Source organism: Salvelinus fontinalis, unplaced genomic scaffold, assembly GCF_029448725.1.
Source record: "Salvelinus fontinalis isolate EN_2023a unplaced genomic scaffold, ASM2944872v1 scaffold_0095, whole genome shotgun sequence".
Taxonomy (NCBI): domain Eukaryota; kingdom Metazoa; phylum Chordata; class Actinopteri; order Salmoniformes; family Salmonidae; genus Salvelinus; species Salvelinus fontinalis.
Genome location: NW_026600304.1, coordinates 139,976 through 164,651, shown reverse-complemented (window position 1 = coordinate 164,651; position 24,676 = coordinate 139,976). Strand labels below are relative to the sequence as shown.

The 24,676-nt window shown below is 43.6% G+C and overlaps 1 protein-coding gene across 2 annotated transcripts in view; it reads right to left on the bottom strand.

The window, feature by feature from the left end:
• LOC129843048 (contactin-1-like) overlaps positions 1-19,270 on the bottom strand; it is a 37,936-nt gene extending 18,666 nt beyond the window's left edge. The window contains exons 1-9 of one of the 2 annotated variants that reach the window (XM_055911774.1): positions 19,122-19,270; positions 11,257-11,363; positions 10,313-10,348; positions 9,726-9,852; positions 8,160-8,341; positions 7,760-7,855; positions 5,466-5,672; positions 625-724; positions 179-363 (exon numbers count right to left, since the gene is read on the bottom strand). In XM_055911774.1, the coding sequence (XP_055767749.1) occupies positions 179-363; positions 625-724; positions 5,466-5,672; positions 7,760-7,855; positions 8,160-8,341; positions 9,726-9,852; positions 10,313-10,348; positions 11,257-11,311 (988 nt within the window). In that variant the 5' untranslated portion in view covers positions 11,312-11,363; positions 19,122-19,270. Of the gene's footprint in view, positions 1-178; positions 364-624; positions 725-5,465; positions 5,673-7,759; positions 7,856-8,159; positions 8,342-9,725; positions 9,853-10,312; positions 10,349-11,256; positions 11,364-18,902; positions 18,982-19,121 lie in introns of those variants that run through there. The other variant, XM_055911775.1, reaches the window with a different exon arrangement.
• Between the last annotated feature and the right edge of the window lie 5,406 nt (positions 19,271-24,676).

Sequence of the window (24,676 nt, the reverse complement as noted above, 5' to 3'; positions counted from 1 at the left end):
ATTGTAACACTGCAGAGATGGAGTTTGGTATCTTACCCTCTACATAGAGCCACGCCTGATGCCAGTCTGTTATTGTAACACTGCAGAGATGGAGTTTGGTATCTTACCCTCTACATAGAGCCACGCCTGATGCCAGTCTGTTAATGTAACACTGCAGAGATGGAGTTTGGTATCTTACCCTCTACATAGAGCCACGCCTGATGCCAGTCCTGCCACTTCTGGTTGATGGCCTCACACTCGTACCCTGCTGAGTCTTCATACTGGACGTTGTAGAGGTGGAGCAGAGCTCCAGACATGCTGACCTGAGCGCTAGCAGGCAGGTCGGTAGCACCTATCTTCCTCCAGACGATATGAGGGGCCGGACTGGACGCAAAGACAACAAGAGAAGAAGAAACTAACTCAGCACGGCTATGTCCCAAATGGTAGGCCTTGTGTCTTTATGAAGGCTTAATGAATCCTCCATAAGCCCTTTATAAGGCATACGTAACTGTTTCACAAAATATGTATAAGCAAATGGATGCCATATTCTCTAGTTACAGTGATACAAATGAACAAAAGTCCCCAAAGTCTTGGTGTTTGTTTCACCAGTAGCTAAATATCTGTCATTTCCATATTCTGACTCACTTTCCCAGAGCGAAGCACTCCAGTGTGACGTTGTAGTTGAGCATAGCTGTGGTGTCAGGGAACTTCACCACGAGGTCGGCCTTGTACCTCTTCTCTGGGGCTGTGGGGACGAAAGGGTCATAGGTCAACACTATGGAGTTGCCCAAAAGACATTGATGTAAGGTTACTTTTTGTGTTTTTTTCCCAGCCTAATGTCTAGGGATAGAGTTCTCAGAGTGTAACATGATCCCAGATCTGTGGCTAAGATGCACCTCTACCTAGACACTGATTTAAGGTCAGTTTTGTGTCTTTCCATCTAAAGAAACATCTTAGATTTTGGGGAGGGTTGAAGCTGATCCTAGATCTGAGCCTAGGCGTAACATCTACCCGGAGCTGAAGACAAAGCAAAGACAATGGTCAAAAGTAGTGTACTATATAGGTAACACAGCTATAAACTAGTGTACTATATAGGTAACACAGCTATAAACTAGTGTACTATATAGGTAATATACTGTAGGTAACACAGCTATAAACTAGTGCACTATATAGGTAACACAGATATAAACTAGTGTACTATATACTGTAGGTAACACAGCTATAAACTAGTGCACTATATAGGTAACACAGCTATAAACTAGTGTACTACATAGGTAACACAGCTATAAACTAGTGTATTATATACTGTAGGTAACACAGCTATAAACTAGTGTACAATATAGGTAACACAGCTATAAACTAGTGTACTATATAGGTATCACAGCTATAGGCTAGTGTACTATATACTGTAGGTAACACAGCTATAAACTAATGTGCTATATACTGTAGGTAACACAGCTATAAACTAGTGTACTATATAGGTAACACAGCTATAAACTAGTGTACTATATAGGTAACACAGCTATAAACTAGTGTACTATATAGGTAACACAGCTATAAACTAGTGTACTATATAGGTAACAAAGCAATAAACTAGTGTACTATATAGGTATCACAGCTATAGGCTAGTGTACTATATACTGTAGGTAACACAACTATAAACTAGTGTACTATATACTGTAGGTAACAGAGCTATAAACTAGTGTACTATATAGGTAACACAGCTATAAACTAGTGTACTATATACTGTAGGAAACACAGCTATAAACTAGTGTACTATATAGGTAACACAGCTATAAACTAGTGTACTATATAGGTAACACAGTTATAAACTAGTGTACTATATACTGTAGGTAACACAGCTATAAACTAGTGTACTATATAGGTAACACAGCTATAAACTAGTGTACTATATAGGTAACACAGCTATAAACTAGTGTACTATATAGGTAACACAGTTATAAACTAGTGTACTATATACTGTAGGTAACACAGCTATAAACTAGTGTACTATATAGGTAACACAGCTATAAACTAGTGTACTATATAGGTAACACAGCTATAAACTAGTGTATTATATACTGTAGGTAACACAGCTATAAACTAGTGTACTATATAGGTAACACAGCTATAAACTAGTGTACTATATAGGTAACACAGCTATAAACTAGTGCACTATATAGGTAACACAGCTATAAACTAGTGTACTATATACTGTAGGTAACACAGCTATAAACTAGTGCACTATATAGGTAACACAGCTATAAACTAGTGTACTACATAGGTAACACAGCTATAAACTAGTGTATTATATACTGTAGGTAACACAGCTATAAACTAGTGTACAATATAGGTAACACAGCTATAAACTAGTGTACTATATAGGTATCACAGCTATAGGCTAGTGTACTATATACTGTAGGTAACACAGCTATAAACTAATGTGCTATATACTGTAGGTAACACAGCTATAAACTAGTGTACTATATAGGTAACACAGCTATAAACTAGTGTACTATATAGGTAACACAGCTATAAACTAGTGTACTATATAGGTAACACAGCTATAAACTAGTGTACTATATAGGTAACAAAGCAATAAACTAGTGTACTATATAGGTATCACAGCTATAGGCTAGTGTACTATATACTGTAGGTAACACAACTATAAACTAGTGTACTATATACTGTAGGTAACAGAGCTATAAACTAGTGTACTATATAGGTAACACAGCTATAAACTAGTGTACTATATACTGTAGGAAACACAGCTATAAACTAGTGTACTATATAGGTAACACAGCTATAAACTAGTGTACTATATAGGTAACACAGTTATAAACTAGTGTACTATATACTGTAGGTAACACAGCTATAAACTAGTGTACTATATAGGTAACACAGCTATAAACTAGTGTACTATATAGGTAACACAGCTATAAACTAGTGTACTATATAGGTAACACAGTTATAAACTAGTGTACTATATACTGTAGGTAACACAGCTATAAACTAGTGTACTATATAGGTAACACAGCTATAAACTAGTGTACTATATAGGTAACACAGCTATAAACTAGTGTATTATATACTGTAGGTAACACAGCTATAAACTAGTGTACTATATAGGTAACACAGCTATAAACTAGTGTACTATATAGGTAACACAGCTATAAACTAGTGTACTATATACTGTAGGTAACACAGCTATAAACTAGTGTACTATATAGGTAACACAGCTATAAACTAGTGTACTATATAGGTAACACAGCTATAAACTAGTGTATTATATACTGTAGGTAACACAGCTATAAACTAGTGTACTATATAGGTAACACAGCTATAAACTAGTGTACTATATACTGTAGGTAACAAAGCTATAGGCTAGTGTATTATATACTGTAGGTAACACAGCTATAAACTAGTGTATTATATACTGTAGGTAACACAGCTATAAACTAGTGTACTATATAGGTAACACAGCTATAAACTAGTGTACTGTATAGGTAACACAGCTATAAACTAGTGTACTATATAGGTAACACAGCTATAAACTAGTGTACTATATAGGTAACACAGCTATAAACTAGTGTACTATATAGGTAACACAGCTATAAACTAGTGTACTATATACTGTAGGTAACACAGCTATAAACTAGTGTACTATATAGGTAACACAGCTATAAACTAGTGTATTATATACTGTAGGTAACACAGCTATAAACTAGTGTACTATATAGGTAACACAGCTATAAACTAGTGCACTATATAGGTAACACAGTTATAAACTAGTGTACTATATACTGTAGATAACAGAGCTATAAACTAGTGTACTATATAGGTAACACAGTTATAAACTAGTGTACTATATACTGTAGGTAACAGAGCTATAAACTAGTGTACTATATAGGTAACACAGCTATAGGCTAGTGTACTACATAGGTAACACAGTTATAAACTAGTGTACTATATAGGTAAAACAGCTATAAACTAGTGTACTATATAGGTAACACGGCTATAAACTAGTGTACTATATAGGTAACACAGTTATAAACTAGTGTACTATATAGGTAACACAGTTATAAACTAGTGTACTATATACTGTAGGTAACACAGCTATAAACTAGTGTATTATATACTGTAGGTAACACAGCTATAAACTAGTGTACTATATAGGTAACACAGCTATAAACTAGTGTACTATATAGGTAACACAGTTATAAACTAGTGTACTATATACTGTAGGTAACACAGCTATAAACTAGTGTACTATATAGGTAACACAGCTATAAACTAGTGCACTATATACTGTAGGTAACACAGCTATAAACTAGTGTACTATATACTGTAGGTAACACAGGTATAAACTAGTGTACTATATACTGTAGGTAACACAGCTATAAACTAGTGTACTATATAGGTAACACAGCTATAAACTAGTGTACTATATAGGTAACACAGCTATAAACTAGTGTACTATATAGGTAACACAGCTATAAAATAGTGTACTATATAGGTAACACAGCTATAGGCTAGTGTACTATATACTGTAGGTAACACAGCTATAAACTAGTGTACTATGTAGGTAATACAGCTATAAACTAGTGCACTATATAGGTAACAAAGCAATAAACTAGTGTACTACATAGGTAACACAGCTATAAACTAGTGTACTATATACTGTAGGTAACACAGCTATAAACTAGTGTACTATATAGGTAACACAGCTATAAACTAGTGTACTGTATAGGTAACACAGCTATAAACTAGTGTACTATATAGGTAACACAGCTATAAACTAGTGTACTATATAGGTAACACAGCAATAAACTAGTGTACTATACACTGTAGGTAACACAGCTATAAACTAGTGTCCTACATAGGTAACACAGCTATAAACTAGTGTACTATATAGGTAACACAGCTATAAACTAGTGTACTATACACTGTAGGTAACACAGCTATAAACTAGTGTCCTACATAGGTAACACAGCTATAAACTAGTGTACTGTATAGGTAACACAGCTATAAACTAGTGTACTATATACTGTAGGTAACACAGCTATAAACTAGTGTACTATATAGGTAACACAGCTATAGGCTAGTGTACTATATACTATAGGTAACACGGCTATAAACTAGTGTACTATATACTGTACGTAACACAGCTATAAATTAGCGTACTATATAGGTAACACAGTCATGAACTAGTGCACTATATAGGTAACACAGCTATAAACTAGTATACTATATAGGTAACACAGCTATAAACTAGTGTACTATATAGGTAACACAGCTATAAACTAGTGTACTATATACTGTAGGTAACACAGCTATAAACTAGTGTACTATATACTGTAGGTAACACAGCTATAAACTAGTGTACTATATAGGTAACACAGGTATAAACTAGTGTACTATATAATGTAGGTAACACAGCTATAAACTAGTGTACTATATAGGTATCACAGCTACAGGCTACTCACTCTCTTCTGTAGATATAAGAGTGATATACTTGGAGTAGACTCCCTTGCCAATCTGTGGGTTGAACACATAGCAGGAGTAGTTCCCTGCGTCTGACGCCTCCACCTTGGAGATGTACAAATTCCCGGTGCTCTGAGAGACGAAGCGACGCTTATCCGGGTGGAGGAAGACCGGAAACTCGTTGTATATCCAACGGAACGTCACCTCAGCTGGGATACAGGAGAAGAACACAAAACACAACTAGTAAGAACGTGGTGGTCGGTTTCACCTGAATCACCTCTGAGTCTCCAGGGGGGTTTAGTTTGTGTCCTGTGTAACTCTGAGGTACTGTCAACAACGGTGTTCTGAACAGCTTTCATGAAGTTCTATGACTCAGCACTGAATATAACTCAGCACTGAATATGACTCAGCACTGAATAGATTACAAGTCAGAATGTTTACATGTGAGTCCTTTAGCAGACGCTATTATCCAGAGCCACTTGAAGATAGTGCATTGATCTTAAAGGCCCAATGTAGCCATTTTTCTTTCACTATCAAATCAATTCTGGATGACAATTAAGTACGTTACTGCGATTGTTTTCAATTAAAATATTTTTTAGCCAAGAGCAATTTCTCAAGCAATACTTTTTCTAGGACTGTCTGGGAGTGGTCTGAGTGGGGAGGTGAAAACTGAGAATGTGCTGTGATTGGCAGAACATGTCACAGTATTATTCCAACCTCATAGTCTGGAAATATGTATAAAACACATAAAAATCATGTTTTTGAATGCACTGGGCCTTTAAGATAGCTAGGTGGGTCAACCACATACTACAGTCATAGTAAGTACATTTTTCTTCAATAGAGTAGCTATCAGCAGAGTCAGAGCTAGTAGGAAAAGACAAGTATGACTGTTAATTTGAGTGATCATGTGTATTCTAGTAAGTCTGAGGTACTAACTTGGCCATCATGTGTATTCTAGTAAGTCTGAGGTACTAACTTGGCCATCATGTGTATTTTAGTAAGTCTGAGGTACTAACTTGGCCATCATGTGTATTCTAGTAAGTCTGAGGTACTAACTTGGCCATCATGTGTATTCTAGTAAGTCTGAGGTACTAACTTGGCCATCATGTGTATTCTAGTAAGTCTGAGGTACTAACTTGGCCATCGTGTGTATTCTAGTAAGTCTGAGGTACTAACTTGGCCATCGTGTGTATTCTAGTAAGTCTGAGGTACTAACTTGGCCATCATGTGTATTCTAGTAAGTCTGAGGTACTAACTTGGCCATCATGTGTATTTTAGTAAGTCTGAGGTACTAACTTGGCCATCATGTGTATTCTAGTAAGTCTGAGGTACTAATTTGGCCATCATGTGTATTCTAGTAAGTCTGAGGTACTAACTTGGCCATCATGTGTATTCTAGTAAGTCTGAGGTACTAACTTGGCCATCATGTGTATTCTAGTAAGTCTGAGGTACTAACTTGGCCATCATGTGTATTCTAGTAAGTCTGGGGTACTAACTTGGCCATCATGTGTATTCTAGTAAGTCTGAGGTACTAACTTGGCCATCATGTGTATTCTAGTAAGTCTGAGGTACTAACTTGGCCATCATGTGTATTCTAGTAAGTATGAGGTACTAACTTGGCCATCATGTGTATTCTAGTAAGTATGAGGTACTAACTTGGCCATCATGTGTATTCTAGTAAGTCTGAGGTACTAACTTGGCCATCGTGTGTATTCTAGTAAGTATGAGGTACTAACTTGGCCATCATGTGTATTCTAGTAAGTCTGAGGTACTAACTTGGCCATCATGTGTATTTTAGTAAGTCTGAGGTACTAACTTGGCCATCATGTGTATTCTAGTAAGTCTGAGGTACTAACTTGGCCATCATGTGTATTCTAGTAAGTCTGAGGTACTAACTTGGCCATCATGTGTATTCTAGTAAGTCTGAGGTACTAACTTGGCCATCATGTGTATTCTAGTAAGTCTGAGGTACTAACTTGGCCATCATGTGTATTCTAGTAAGTCTGGGGTACTAACTTGGCCATCATGTGTATTCTAGTAAGTCTGAGGTACTAACTTGGCCATCATGTGTATTCTAGTAAGTCTGAGGTACTAACTTGGCCATCATGTGTATTCTAGTAAGTATGAGGTACTAACTTGGCCATCATGTGTATTCTAGTAAGTATGAGGTACTAACTTGGCCATCATGTGTATTCTAGTAAGTCTGAGGTACTAACTTGGCCATCGTGTGTATTCTAGTAAGTATGAGGTACTAACTTGGCCATCATGTGTATTCTAGTAAGTCTGAGGTACTAACTTGGCCATCGCTTGGGAGGAGCACAGAGCAGGACGGCCCCCTGGCCCTCCTTCACGGTCACAGGGTCTCTCTCTTCATCTGGGAACTCCTCCAGGTCTGGAGATAGAGAAAGATAACGCCATGGTCAGTTTAACTCTAGCATATAGTTACGATTCCAGGTGTCCACAGACAACACAGATGTATACCACAGACAGAAGCAATGACTTAGAGACTACACACACGACATGATACTTCCTGTGTTAGTTAGTCAATTCAGTTTCAGAAACCATGGGGATGTGAATAAGCAAATCTACTGTGAGAGAGAAATAGAACCTGTTGACCAGAGTCAACCAGTTTCACTCACATCCAGTACTAGTCTCTCTCAACATGAAATTCAGTCATGGCTCGCGACAATACTCACATCCAAACTTGACCTTGGCCTCCTTGCTGATGACGGTGCCGTACACGTTCTTGGCGACACAGACGTAGGTCCCGGCATGTTTCTTCTCTTCAGGGTTGTTTATGATGAGGTTCCCTCCCACCAGACTGTAGTGTTCATTAGGCAGCTCCATCAGCTTGATCTCCCAGTTATCACGCCTCCATCTGGGGGGGAAATGTGGATCTCCCTTTTTACCCATAAATTGCTGTTTGTTGTATAAATTGGAATGAGTCATTCCTCTCCATGTCCTCTGAAAGTTGTACGACTCTAGAACCAATCAAAGTCCTTCAAAACACCTTGTGAATGTCTGTGACTACATGGCAGTAGATCTTTAAAATGTTAACTTTAGTTTTCCAATGATATGTGATGTAATGTGTGTTACCTGAATGAATTGTACACATAGGTATTGTTTGGGTGTGTTTGTGTGCATCCGTTCAGGCGTGCGTGCGTGTGTGTGTGTGTGTGTGTGGTTACCTGTATGTGTGTGTGGTTACCTGTATGTGGGTGCAGGGTTACCTGTTTGTGGGTGCAGGGTTACCTGTATGTGGGTGCAGGGTTACCTGTATGTGGGTGCAGGGTAACCTGTATGTGGGTGCAGGGTTACCTGTATGTGGGTGCAGGGTTACCTGTATGTGGGTGCAGGGTTACCTATATGTGGGTGCAGGGTTACCTGTATGTGGGTGCAGGGTTACCTGTATGTGGGTGCAGGATTACCTGTATGTGGGTGCAGGGTTACCTGTATGTGGGTGCAGGGTTACCTGTATGTGGGTGCAGGATTACCTGTATGTGGGTGCAGGGTTACCTGTATGTGGGTGCAGGGTTACCTGTATGTGGGTGCAGGGTTACCTGTATGTGGGTGCAGGGTTACCTGTATGTGGGTGCAGGGTTACCTGTATGTAGGTGCAGGTTACCTGTATGTGGGTGCAGGGTTACCTGTATGTGGGTGCAGGGTTACCTGTATGTGGGTGCAGGGTTACCTGTATGTGGGTGCAGGGTTACCTGTATGTGGGTGCAGGGTTACCTGTATGTTGGTGCAGGGTTACCTGTATGTGGGTGCAGGTTACCTGTATGTGGGTGCAGGGTTACCTGTATGTGGGTGCAGGGTTACCTGTATGTGGGTGCAGGGTTACCTGTATGTGGGTGCAGGGTTACCTGTATGTGGGTGCAGGGTTACCTGTATGTGGGTGCAGGGTTACCTGTATGTGGGTGCAGGGTTACCTGTATGTGGGTGCAGGGTTACCTGTATGTGGGTGCAGGGTTACCTGTATGTGGGTGCAGGGTTACCTGTATGTGGGTGCAGGGTTACCTGTATGTGGGTGCAGGGTTACCTGTATGTGGGTGCAGGGTTACCTGTATGTGGGTGCAGGGTTACCTGTATGTTGGTGCAGGGTTACCTGTATGTGGGTGCAGGGTTACCTGTATGTGGGTGCAGGGTTACCTGTATGTGGGTGCAGGGTTACCTGTATGTGGGTGCAGGGTTACCTGTATGTGGGTGCAGGGTTACCTGTATGTGGGTGCAGGGTTACCTGTATGTGGGTGCAGGGTTACCTGTATGTAGGTGCAGGGTTGGCCCGTGCTCTACAGTTCATGGAGATATATCGGTCAGGTGACTCCTTTGTGTAGACGATATCCAGAGGCTCCTCTTCAAATATTGGACCGTAGCCAGTAGCGTCATCTGACAGGGCACAACGTCACAGTAATGTTACAACAACGTTACAGCAACATTACGTCAATATAACTTTAATGACTGTGATTGGTGGATAAACACACATGAAGCCAGACCCATTTGACTGTGATTGGTGGATAAACACACATGAAGCCAGACCCATTTGACTGTGATTGGTGGATAAACACACATGATGCCAGACCCATTTGACTGTGATTGGTGGATAAACACACATGAAGCCAGACCCATTTGACTGTGATTGGTGGATAAACACACATGAAGCCAGACCCATTTGACTGTGATTGGTGGATAAACACACATGAAGCCAGACCCATTTGACTGTGATTGGTGGATAAACACACATGAAGTCAGACCCATTTGACTGAGATTCAGCGTGTAGGAGTTAACGCTGCATGTCAGTGCATTACAGAGTAAATGGTCATGAGATTCAAAACCAGACTCCGCTTACCTCCAAAGATCCTGGGCTCACCAAACAACACTGCCTCTGCAAAATGACGGGAGAAAAAAAGTACACTGTTTAGTTTCTCATGGCTTAAACTGTATCAGAATGTTCCAACCACACATGAGGTGGAACAGAACAACATGGATTAAACTGTATCAGAATGTTCCAACCACACATGAGGCGGAACAGAGCAACATGGCTTAAACTGTATCAGAACGTTCCAACCACACATGAGGTGGAACAGAACAACATGGCTTAAACTGTATTAGAACGTTCCAACCACACATTAGGTGGAACAGAGCAACATGGCTTAAACTGTATTAGAACGTTCCAACCACACATTAGGTGGAACAGAGCAACATGGATTAAACTGTATCAGAACGTTCCAACCACACATGAGGTGGAACAGAGCAACATGGATTAAACTGTATCAGAACGTTCCAACCACACATGAGGTGGAACAGAGCAACATGGATTAAACTGTATCAGAACGTTCCAACCACACATGAGGTGGAACAGAACAACATGGCTTAAACTGTATCAGAATGTTCCAACCACACATGAAGTGGAACAGAGCAACATGGATTAAACTGTATCAGAATGTTCCAACCACACATTAGGTGGAACAGAGCAACATGGATTAAACTGTATCAGAACGTTCCAACCACACATGAGGTGGAACAGAGCAACATGGATTAAACTGTATCAGAACGTTCCAACCACACATGAGGTGGAACAGAGCAACATGGATTAAACTGTATCAGAACGTTCCAACTACACATGAGGTGGAACAGAACAACATGGATTAAACTGTATCAGAACGTTCCAACCACACATGAGGTGGAACAGAACAACTTGGACTTAGTAAAAACAGTCCTCACATGATGTCTAATGTAGTTCATTCTAAGACATGTTTAGAAGACAGAAGCAGTGTGTTGAGAGCTACTCACCAGTATGTGACAGTGAGGAGGAGAGAACCAGCAGGACCAGGACTGTGACAGACATGACTGTCTGCTGACTGACACACAGACCGACGGAGGTCTGTAACGGACATCAGCTAGAGAGGAGAGAGGAAATGACATCAGCTAGAGAGGAGAGAGGAAATGACATCAGCTAGAGAGGAGAGAGAAATTACATCCGCTAGAGAGGAGAGAGGAAATGACATCAGCTAGAGAGGAGAGAGAAATTACATCAGTTAGAGAGGAGAGAGAGAAATTACATCCGTTAGAGAGGAGAGAGGAAATGACATCAGTTAAAGAGGAGAGAGGAAATGACATCAGCTAGAGAGGAGAGAGGAAATGACATCAGCTAGAGAGGAGAGAGAAATGACATCAGTTAGAGAGGAGAGAGAAATGACATCAGTTAGAGAGGAAAGAGAGAAATGACATCAGCTAGAGAGGAGAGAGGAAATGACATCAGTTAGAGAGGAAAGAGAGAAATGACATCAGCTAGAGAGGAGAGAGGAAATGACATCAGCTAGAGAGGAGAGAGAAATGACATCAGCTAGAGAGGAGAGAGAGAAATGACATCAGCTAGAGAGGAGAGAGAGAAATGACATCAGCTAGAGAGGAGAGAGGAAATGACATCAGCTAGAGAGGAGAGAGGAAATGACATCAGCTGGAGGAGAGAGGAAATGACATCAGCTAGAGAGGAGAGAGAAATTACATCAGTTAGAGAGGAGAGAGAGAAATTACATCCGTTAGAGAGGAGAGAGGAAATGACATCAGTTAAAGAGGAGAGAGGAAATGACATCAGCTAGAGAGGAGAGAGGAAATGACATCAGCTAGAGAGGAGAGAGAAATGACATCAGTTAGAGAGGAGAGAGAAATGACATCAGTTAGAGAGGAAAGAGAGAAATGACATCAGCTAGAGAGGAGAGAGGAAATGACATCAGTTAGAGAGGAAAGAGAGAAATGACATCAGCTAGAGAGGAGAGAGGAAATGACATCAGCTAGAGAGGAGAGAGAAATGACATCAGCTAGAGAGGAGAGAGAGAAATGACATCAGCTAGAGAGGAGAGAGAGAAATGACATCAGCTAGAGAGGAGAGAGGAAATGACATCAGCTAGAGAGGAGAGAGGAAATGACATCAGCTGGAGGAGAGAGGAAATGACATCAGCTAGAGAGGAGAGAGAAAAATGACATCAGCTAGAGAGGAGAGAGAAAAATGACATCAGCTAGAGGAGAGAGAGGAAATTACATCAGCTAGAGAGGAAAGAGAGAAATGACATCAGTTAGAGGAAATACAATTATTGTTTATCTTCTTTGCTGAATGAAATAACCCTGAGCCTGAGTTGTATCTAGTACAATTAAAAGCCACTCAGATAACATGATGGCTTGATCCTGTGCTCATCATTGCTGATTGTGTTTCCTCATATCCACAACAACCACAATGTCACACACACAGATCTATGGATTCTATTCTTACGTTCCCTTCCACTATCCTTATCAGTTTGACTGTACCCTCAGTGTGGCAGCAGCCACAGATCTGAATTCAGGTATTCATTTGGTTTGTTTAATTGTTGAATATCCTGGTATATACCCAATTCCGCTTTTAGCTGTATAAATACAACTGGATTCTATTAGATGGACCCCCCAGTGTGCTATTTCCATATCAATTCACTTTGGATGTTTAAATGATTTATAACACTCGTGAGTCAGCAATATTCCCCAAATATACTGTAGTCGTGCAGGCTTTTCTCTGTGAAGGGCTTTTTCCGTTAAAATATGCACTCACTCACTCACACTCACACACACACACACACACACACACACACACACACACACACACACACACACACACACACACACACACACACACACACACACACACACACACAAACTGCAGGGCTCAGACGGGTCCTGTCTGGCGTCACACATGCTCACACATCAGTTCTACAGCAGCATATGAGAGTCATCCTGCAGCAAGACACACCTTCTGAATACTGAGAGGAGAGGGAGGGAGGGAGAGAGTGAGAGAGTGAGGATAGAGCGATAGGGAGAGCGAGAGGAACACAGAGCAAGATAGAGGGTGAGAGAGTGAGTGAGAGATACAGAGAGAGTTAAATAGAAAGAGAAAGAGAGAGAAATAGAGAGAGAGAGCAAGAGAAAGGGTGTGATGGTGAGACAGAGAGGGTGAGAGAGTGAGTGTGAGAGAGAGAGATAAATAGAAAGAGAAAGCGAGAGAGAGAGAGAGAGAGAGAGAGCAAGAGAAAGGGTGTGATGTGAGACAGAGAGAGAGAGAGAGAAAGACAGAGTGAGTGAGTGTGAGACAGAGAGATAAATAGAAAGAGAAAGAGAGAGAGAGGGTGAGAGAGAGAGAGAGAGAGCTGCTCTGAGTCTGCAGTACTCTCAGCTCTCTCAGAGGACAACACAACACCAGTCTCAATCGGCTGCAGCCGGTCACGCTATAGCTCCGCCCCTCACCTCACCATTATCAAAAAGTGCAGTCATGCTGCATGCATAATACATTCCTGATTGAACACAGGATGTGGTGCATACCATAGTCGTGTTTAGTGTCCTTAGCACACCTCTGACACCCTAAATCTGTAGAGCATCCTGTCTGTTCAGCTACTCTACTGAACCCTGTCTGTCCAGCTACTATACTGAACCCTGTCTGTCCAGCTACTATACTGAACCCTGTCTGTTCAGCTACTCTACTGAACCCTGTCTGTCCAGCTACTATACTGAACCCTGTCTGTCCAGCTACTATACTGAACCCTGTCTGTTCAGCTACTCTACTGAACCCTGTCTGTTCAGCTACTCTACTGAACCCTGTCTGTCCAGCTACCATACTGAACCCTGTCTGTCCAGCTACTATACTGAACCCTGTCTGTTCAGCTACTCTACTGAACCCTGTCTGTTCAGCTACTCTACTGAACCCTGTCTGTTCAGCTACTCTACTGAACCCTGTCTGTTCAGCTACTCTACTGAACCCTGTCTGTCCAGCTACTATACTGAACCCTGTCTGTCCAGCTACTCTACTGAACCCTGTCTGTTCAGCTACTCTACTGAACCCTGTCTGTTCAGCTACTCTACTGAACCCTGTCTGTTCAGCTACTCTACTGAACCCTGTCTGTTCAGCTACTCTACTGAACCCTGTCTGCCCAGCTACTATACTGAACCCTGTCTGTCCAGCTACTCTACTGAACCCTGTCTGTCCAGCTACTATACTGAACCCTGTCTGTCCAGCTACTATACTGAACCCTGTCTGTCCAGCTACAATACTGAACCCTGTCTGTCCAGCTACTCTACTGAACCCTGTCTGTCCAGCTACTCTACTGAACCCTGTCTGTCCAGCTACTATACTGAACCCTGTCTGTCCAGCTACTCTACTGAACCCTGTCTGTTCAGCTACTCTACTGAACCCTGTCTGTTCAGCTACTCTACTGAACCCTGTCTGTTCAGCTACTCTACTGAACCCTGTCTGTCCAGCTACTATACTGAACCCTGTCTGTCCAGCTACTCTACTGAACCCTGTCTGTCCAGCTACTCTACTGAACCCTGTCTGTCTAGCTACTCTACTGAACCCTGTCTGTCCAGCTACTATACTGAACCCTGTCTGTCTAGCTACTCTACTGAACCCTGTCTGTCCAGCTACTCTACTGAACCCTGTCTGTCTAGCTACTATACTGAACCCTGTCTGTCCAGCTACTCTACTGAACCCTGGCTGTCTAGCTACTCTACTGAACCCTGTCTGTTCAGCTACTATACTGAACCCTGTCTGTCCAGCTACTCTACTGAATCCTGTCTGTTCAGCTACTCTACTGAACCCTGTCTGTTCAGCTACTATACTGAATCCTGTCTGTTCAGCTACTCTACTGAACCCTGTCTGTTCAGCTACTATACTGAATCCTGTCTGTTCAGCTACCATACTGAACCCTGTCTGTCCAGCTACTCTACTGAATCCTGTCTGTTCAGCTACTATACTGAACCCTGTCTGTCCAGCTACTATACTAAACCCGGTCTGTCCAGCTACTATACTGAACCCTGTCTGTCCGGCTACTATACTGAAACATGTCTGTTCAGCTACTGTACTGAACCATGTCTGTCCAGCTACTGTACTGAACCCTGTCTGTCCAGCTACTCTACTGAACCCTGTCTGTTCAGCTACTATACTGAACCCTGTCTGTCCAGCTACTGTACTGAACCATGTCTGTCCAGCGACTATACTGAACCCTGTCTGTCCTAATGTTACTATGCAGTCCCAGAGTCAGATTGTGACCTAAGAGACAGAGAGAGAGGAGAGAGAGGGGGATGCTTCTGTCACCAACCAAGGAGGGCCTACAGCAGCACCTAGATCTTCTGCACAGATTCTGTCAGACCTGGGCCCTGACAGTAAATCTCAGTAAGACAAAAATAATGGTGTTCCAAAAAAGGTCCAGTTGCCAGTACCACAAATACAAATTCCATCTAGACACCGTTGCCCTAGAACACACAAAAAACGATATGTACCTCGGCCTGAACATCAGCGCCACAGGTAACTTCCACAAAGTTGTGAACGAGCTGAGAGACAAGGCAAGAAGGGCCTTCTATGCCATTAAAAGGAACATAAAATTCGACATACCAATTAGGATCTGGCTAAAAATGCTTGAATCAGTTATAGAACCCATTGCCCTATATGGTTGTGAGGTCTGGGGTCAGCTCACCAACCAAGAATTCGCAGAAAACACCAAATTGAGACTGCATGCAGAATTCTGCAAAAATATTATCCGCGTACAGCAGAATTAGGCCAATACCCGTTAAATTCTACAACCACCTAAAAGGAAGCGATTCCCAAACCTTCCATAACAAAGCCATCACCTACAGAGAGATTAACCTGTAGAAGGCCAAAAAGATCATCAAGGACAACAACCACCCGAGTCACTGCCTGTTCACCCCGCTATCATCCAGAAGGCGAGGTCAGTACAGGTGCATCAAAGCTGGGACCGAGAGACTGAAAAACAGCTTCTATCTCAAGGCCATCAGATTGTTAAACAGCCATCACTAGCACAGAGAGGCAGCTGCCTACATACACACTCGAAATCATTGGCCACTTTAATAAAAGGATCACTAGTCACTTTAATAATGCCACTTAAAAATATTTACATTTCTGGCATTACTCACCTCATATGTGTATACTGTATTCTATACTATCTACTGTATCTTAGTCTATGTCCTCTGTCATTGCTCATCCATATATGTATATATTCCTATTCCATTCCTTTACTTAGATATGTGTGTATCAGGTATTTGTTGTGGAATTGTTAGATATTGCTGCACTTTCGGAACTAGAAGCACTGTCACGTCCTGACCATAGTGCTTATGTGTTTTGCTTGTTTTAGTGTTGGTCAGGACGTGAGCTGGGTGGGCATTCTATGTTGTGTGTCTAGTTTGTCTGTTTCTGTGTTCAGCCTAATATGGTTCTCAATCAGAGGTAGCTGTCAATCGTTGTCCCTGATTGAGAATCATATATAGGTGGCTTGTTTTGTGTTGGGGATTGTGGGTGGTTGTCTTCTGTCTTTGTGTTCTGCACCAGATAGGACTGTTTTCGGTTTTCACATTTATTGTTTTGTAGCTTGTAGTGTTCACGTTATTATCTTTATTAAATCATGTTGAACACTAGCCGCGCTGCGTTTTGGTCCTCTCCTTCATCCCAGAAAGAAAGCCGTTACAAGCACAAGCATTTCGCTACACTCACAGTAACATCTGCTAACCATGTGTATGTGACCAATACAATTTCATTTGATGTGAAGAATCCCCTAAGCAAGCTGGTCCTGGAGCTCTGTTCACAAACACAAACAGAGCCTCAGGACAGCAACACAATCAGACCCAACCAAATCATGAGAAAACAAAAAGACAATTGGCAGGCATAAGCTACGGACAACAAACACAATTGCATTTTATCAATGACGATTTCAATGCACAGAGACGTCGTGATGAGATCCTGAGGCCTATTGCCGTGCCATTCATCTGCCTCCATCTCCTCATGTTTCAGCATGATAATGCACGGCCCCATGTCGCAAGGATCTGTACACAACTCCTGGAAGCTGAAATAGGGGATGAGTGATGACTAACAGAGGAGGGTGCATTTCAGTATAAATGAGGACTAACTCAGGATTCTCCAACTGAGCAGCTTCCAGCATATATCATCTGATACCCTGCTGCTGCTGCAGTCCTCGTCACACTCTCTTCTGGCTGGCTGGCTGACAATATTAGCATGTGCTGCCTGTTAGGCTAGCAGGAGCTCTAGGAACGACTCAGTGATTCATAAAGACTTAGACAACAGCTTTTGTACCGTAGCCTAGCAGACCCAGCCCTGACACTTGACCACTGCATAATCTCATTTATCAACAACTACTGTACTTTGCAAATGCAAGTGGTCCAATTTATGAGGCTGCTTGGAGGCTGTAATCTTCCTAACCTAATGTGTCATGAAGTCCCTCCTCTATAATCCACACAGAATAGAATGCAATAGAATAGATTGGAATGCAATAGAATAGAATAGAATGGAATGCAATAGAATAGATTGGAATGCAATAGAATAGGATAGAATGGAATGGAATGCAATAGAATAGAATGGAATGCAATACAATAGAATAGAATGGAATGCTATAGAAGAGAATGGAATATAATAGAATGAAATAGAATAGAATGAATTGTAAATCTTCCTCAGAGCACCAACCTGCTAAACTGATATTGTTCTAGTGGATCCAGAGGCATAGTGAATATGATGAAGACAAGACTGTAAGCATATTCTACTCTCGTCTACTATCTCTGATCAAGTCCTGGGAGTTGGTTTTCTCTGTCATTCTGTAATCTGTTCAACGGGACACCCGTATTTAGGTCAGCCTAGTATTAAGCTGCCTGCCTGGCCCACTGACTGAGTGGGTGTCTGTTTTTCCTGGCTGAATGCAGAGAAACACCACAGTAATAATACTGACCTTAATATATGTCTGCTTCAGTGCTTTTCAGATGTGTATTCTGACTTCTGAATTATCCAGAGAAATATAAAGGCCTGGAGTGCATGAAAAGTAATCACCAAAATGTCATTTCCCCTGATATGAAATATCTTCAATAATGATATTTTTGTCTCTCAAACACCAATAATATGAAATGAAAGCTATAAACATCCTATAATACCTGTGGTTATAGTATTGTGCATGGCAGTTTGCTGATTGTTTTCACATCTCCTTATGTGCAACTGAATTGACAACAACCAATATTGCCAGAGTTTAATGGTGTGTTCACTGTCATTGCCTCTAATTAGGCTGTGCTACATCAATGAAGGACAGCCTAGAAGGTATGCCCCAAGCCAGCCCACCGTAGGACAGTTACATATATGATTATTACATATTGCAGGAGTTTGGTCAAATAACGGGTTTAAGGATAGCCCTGCCCAATGAGCCCTGGACGCATCCTCCTTCAAATCCACCTTGCCTCTCCTCAATGCTAAGCTGCAGCGTACTCTCCCAAAATGAGACTTTCACAAACAACTTAGATGAGTAACTTGCCCACATTAATTTTTCAGAAGCCTATTAAATTTAGCAAAGTGCAGACGTGTAAGTATCCGGGAAAAAATGAAGTCGTTCACCGGTCGAAAAGTGACTGCACATTACCCTCACACGCACTTCCCTTCGACTATGATGAGTGTGGACCTGCAGTACACGGCCAGCACTGGAAACTGACGTTTCTGCATTGCGGTAGCATCCTCCGAAGCATTGCAGAGTTATCCCTGTCCTGGTCCGTTTTAAAATCCCTCATTACAATCCCCTAAAACCGGGTAAATCTACAGACTCTATTCTACATGCATTATGCTCATGCCGTTTCGGCCTTACCTGTGAAATAGAATGAAACGGTATTTCAAATTATCCGCATAGCATGAACACCTGGATCAAACCCGCATTGTCCCACAACCAAGCGCGAGGAGCAGCGCGTGCGTTTCAACTGTTCTATTGGAGGAGAGAATATGACTGGCGGTGGTCGTGGGAAGGACGAGAAAGCGCATATCTGATCGCTATTGGAAGAGGGGGATGCAGGGAGGATGCAGGGAAGATGCCAGCATTGCGCACCGGCGGCGGTATCTGTGCCTGCAAAGCAAAGCCAACAAAGTAATCACATCAGCATTCTACTGTAGGCCTACATGATCAGTAGCCTACATGATCAGTAGCCTACAATTTCAGAAAATGTTTTTATTTGTAAAGATCTTAAACATTTTCTCTGGCCACATTGTAATAATAACAGTTATGTTGATATATATTGGACATTTATTGTCTCAATGTGCTGCCATGTGCCATGCATTTTAAACTCAGCGTTAATAACACATGGTTAACTTTATGAAACAGAGCATGATACCCATTTATAAAACAACAACAGCAGGAGCTTTAATGAACAGAGAGGAGGTCCAGAAACACATACAGCTGTAGAGGTAGAGGGGGTAGAGGGGGTAGAGGAGGGAGAGGAGGTAGAGGGGGTAGAGGAGGTAGAGGAGGTAGAGGAGGTCCAGAAACACATACAGCTGTAGAGGTAGAGGGGGTAGAGAAGGTAGAGGAGGGAGAGGGGGTAGAGGGGGTAGAGGAGGTAGAGGAGGTCCAGAAACACATACAGCTGTAGGGGTAGAGGGGGTAGAGGAGATAGAGGAGGTAGAGGGGGTAGAGGGGGTAGAGGAGGTAGAGGGGGTAGAGGGGGTAGAGGAGGTAGAGAAGGTAGAGGGGGTAGAGGAGGGAGAGGAGGTCCAGAAACACATACAGCTGTAGAGGTAGAGGGGGTAGAGGAGTTAGAGGGGGTAGAGGGGGTCCAGAAACACATACAGCTGTAGAGGTAGAGGGGGTAGAGGAGGTAGAGGGGGTAGAGGAGGTCCAGAAACACATACAGCTGTAGAGGTAGAGGGGGTAGAGGAGGGAGAGGGGGTAGAGGAGGTAGAAGGGGTAGAGGGGGTAGAGGAGGTAGAGGGGGGAGAGGGGGTAGAGGGGGTAGAGGAGGTCCAGAAACACATACAGCTGTAGAGGTAGAGGGGGTACTAGGGGTAGAGGAGGTAGAGGGGGTCGAGGGGGTCCAGAAACACATACAGCTGTAGAGGTAGAGGGGGTAGAGGAGGGAGAGGGGGTAGAGGAGGTAGAAGGGGTAGAGTGGGTAGAGGAGGTAGAGGAGGGAGAGGGGGTAGAGGGGGTATAGGGGGTAGAGGAGGTAGAGGAGGGAGAGGAGGTAGAGGAGGTAGAGGAGGTAGAGGAGGTAGAGGAGGTAGAGGAGGTACTGGAGGTAGAGGGGGTAGAGGAGGTAGAGGAGGTCCAGAAACACATATAGCTGTAGAGGTAGAGGGGGTAGAGGAGGTAGAGGAGGTAGAGGGGGTAGAGGGGGTAGAGGAGGTAGAGGGGGTAGAGGAGGTAGAGGAGGTAGAGGGGGTAGAGGGGGTAGAGGGGGTATAGGGGGTAGAGGAGGTAGAGGAGGGAGAGGAGGTAGAGGGGGTAGAGGAGGGAGAGGGGGTAGAGGAGGTAGAGGGGGTAGAGGAGGGATAGGGGGTAGAGGAGGTAGAAGGGGTAGAGGGGGTAGAGGAGGTAGAGGAGGGAGAGGGGGTAGAGGGGGTAGAGGAGGTAGAGGGGGTAGAGGGGGTAGAGGGGGTAGAGGAGGTAGAGGGGGTAGAGGAGGTAGAGGAGGTCCAGAAACACATATAGCTGTAGAGGTAGAGGGGGTAGAGGAGGTAGAGGGGGTAGAGGAGGTAGAGGGGGTAGAGGAGGTAGAGGAGGTAGAGGAGGTAGAGGGGGTAGAGGGGGTAGAGGGGGTAGAGGAGGTAGAGGGGGTAGAGGAGGTAGAGGAGGTCCAGAAACACATATAGCTGTAGAGGTAGAGGGGGTAGAGGAGGTAGAGGAGGTAGAGGGGGTAGAGGGGGTAGAGGGGGTAGAGGAGGTAGAGGAGGTAGAGGGGGTAGAGAGGGTAGAGGAGGTAGAGGGGGTAGAGGGGGTAGAGGAGGTAGAGGGGGTAGAGGAGGTCCAGAAACACATATAGCTGTAGAGGTAGAGGGGGTAGAGGAGGTAGAGGAGGTAGAGGAGGTAGAGGAGGTAGAGGAGGTCCAGAAACACATATAGCTGTAGAGGTAGAGGGGGTAGAGGAGGTAGAGGAGGTCCAGAAACACATATAGCTGTAGAGGTAGAGGGGGTAGAGGAGGTAGAGGAGGTAGAGGAGGTCCAGAAACACATACAGCTGTAGAGGTAGAGGGGGTAGAGGAGGTAGAGGAGGTAGAGGGGGGAGAGGGGGTAGAGGAGGTAGAGGAGGTAGAGGAGGTAGAAGGGGAAGAGGAGGTAGAGGGGGTAGAGGGGGTAGAGGAGGTAGAGGAGGTAGAGGGGGTAGAGGAGGTAGAGGAGGAAGAGGGGGTAGAGGAGGGAGAGGGGGTAGAGGAGGGAGAGGAGGTAGAGGAGGTAGAGGAGGTAGAGGGGGTAGAGGAGGGAGAGGGGGTAGAGGAGGGAGAGGGGGTAGAGGAGGGAGAGGGGGTAGAGGAGGTAGAGGAGGTAGAGGAGGGAGAGGGGGTAGAGGAGGGAGAGGGGGTAGAGGAGGTATAGGGGGTAGAGGAGGTAGAGGAGGTAGAGGGGGTAGAGGTGTGTGGAGGGGTGATGGGATGAGAGCGGTTGTAGAGGTGTGGAGGGGTGATGGGATGAGAGCGGGGGTAGAGGTGTGGAGGGGTGATGGGATGAGAGCGGGGGTAGAGGTGTGTGGAGGGATGATGGGAGCTCTGTTGAGTTTTAGCTTGTTGATGCTCTCTCGCCCTCGCTCACTCACACACACACACACACACACACACACACACACACACACACACACACACACACACACACACACACACACACACACACACACACACACACACACACACACACACACACACACACACACACACACACACACACACACACACACACACACACACACACACACACACACACACACACACACACACACACACACACACACACAATCCCCAAATCCAGATTCTATAATCCCCAGTGTGGGTAATGAGGGGGAGGGAAACAGAGAGAAATAGCAGTCCTATACAGCAGGATCAGACCAAAACCAATCTCCCTCTATATATATATGAGTCACTGGGTAGTCTAGTACACATAGTAGTCTAGTACTTCCCTGGATAAACAGCCGTACTGTTCTGTGTCCAAACAAGGTACATTGGACAAGGCCTTGTTATTGCATAATATATAGTAACATGTTACAAAGAACCTTGAATATCTCCAGGTATACATATTGAATCTAGTGAAACAATACACAGGTATTCATGTTTGATATAGAACACAAATGAATCCATTAAAATAATGAGGGATGAAATTAAAGGAGGAATAAATCAGTCTGAAGTGAAATTCTGAAACCAACATTTATTTTCATTTCAAAATACAAAATATTTAGCAATATTATATTATAGAGTAAACCATTTGACAGCCTTTCATGCCCTTCGAGTAGCTTCAACATTTACCAGAATGTTCTACTATCATTTCATATATTATTTCCTGTAGTCACCAGTCAGGGGATTCACACTGCGTCCTGCTATCATTTAGTCTATTTGTGAGTCTCAATGGATGAGCATGTCATTTGTTTATTTGAATTATTTTCTCCTCCTCCTCCTCCTCCTCCTCATCTCCTGCAACTCTCCTCCTTACCCCATAAGGCCTTGAGCTAGCAAAAGTAGTAACCTGACAAATTTGAAAAACAAAGTTGCACAGCAAATGAAAGAGTGAAAACTGTAAAAGGTCTCTCTTGTCCCCATCTTGCAATGCACCCAACACACCTTCAAACCCCCATGATGCTAGTTGATCAGGTCAAGCTCTCGTCTGGCGTTTCTATACCCCTCAAACCAAAACATCTACAGTCAAGTCAAGCTCTCGTCTGGCGTCTCTATACCCCTCCAACCAAAACATCTACAGTCAGGTCAAGCTCTCGTCTGGCGTCTCTATACCCCCTCCAACCAAAACATCTACAGTCAGGTCTCGTCTGGTGTCTCTATACCCCCTCCAACCAAAACATCTACAGTCAGGTCAAGCTCTCGTCTGGCGTCTCTATACCCCATCCAACCAAAACATCTACAGTCAGGTCAAGCTCTCGTCTGGTGTCTCTATACCCCCTCCAACCAAAACATCTACAGTCAGGTCAAGCTCTCGTCTGGCGTCTCTATACCCCCTCCAACCAAAACATCTACAGTCAGGTCTCGTCTGGTGTCTCTATACCCCCTCCAACCAAAACATCTACAGTCAGGTCAAGCTCTCGTCTGGCGTCTCTATACCCCATCCAACCAAAACATCTACAGTCAGGTCAAGCTCTCGTCTGGTGTCTCTATACCCCCTCCAACCAAAACATCTACAGTCAGGTCAAGCTCTCGTCTGGCGTCTCTATACCCCCTCCAACCAAAACATCTACAGTCAGGTCAAGCTCTCGTCTGGCGTCTCTATACCCCCTCCAACCAAAACATCTACAGTCAGGTCAAGCTCTCGTCTGGTGTCTCTATACCCCCTCCAACCAAAACATCTACAGTCAGGTCAAGCTCTCGTCTGGCGTCTCTATACCCCCTCCAACCAAAACATCTACAGTCAGGTCAAGCTCTCGTCTGGTGTCTCTATACCCCCTCCAACCAAAACATCTACAGTCAGGTCAAGCTCTCGTCTGGCGTCTCTATACCCCCTCCAACCAAAACATCTACAGTCAGGTCAAGCTCTCGTCTGGTGTCTCTATACCCCCTCCAACCAAAACATCTACAGTCAGGTCAAGCTCCCGTCTGGCGTCTCTATACCCCCTCCAACCAAAACATCTACAGTCAGGTCAAGCTCTCGTCTGGTGTCTCTATACCCCCTCCAACCAAAACATCTACAGTCAGGTCAAGCTCTCGTCTGGTGTCTCTATACCCCCTCCAACCAAAACATCTACAGTCAGGTCAAGCTCTCGTCTGGCGTCTCTATACCCCCTCCAACCAAAACATCTACAGTCAGGTCTCGTCTGGCGTCTCTATACCCCCTCCAACCAAAACATCTACAGGTCAAGCTCTCGTCTGGCGTCTCTATACCCCTCCAACCAAAACATCTACAGGTCAAGCTCTATTTACATATTACAACAAAATATCTACACACAGAAAGCAGACACATTTGGAAACTAAAAACTTGATGCAAGTTGAAAATGTAGATCATGCAAATCAGGAACTTCCTCTTGAAATTCTCCCTTCGTCTTCCAGGTGACATATGGATCAGCTGTTTCTGCCAAGATGTCCGGACCGCTTCACACAACAGACTGTCATCACCTAGAAGAGGAGCTATAGAATACGTCACACACACACACACACACACACACGCACACACACACCATTCTAGTAGATGATCCAACTCCCCTGACTACTGGGTGGAGGCTACACACT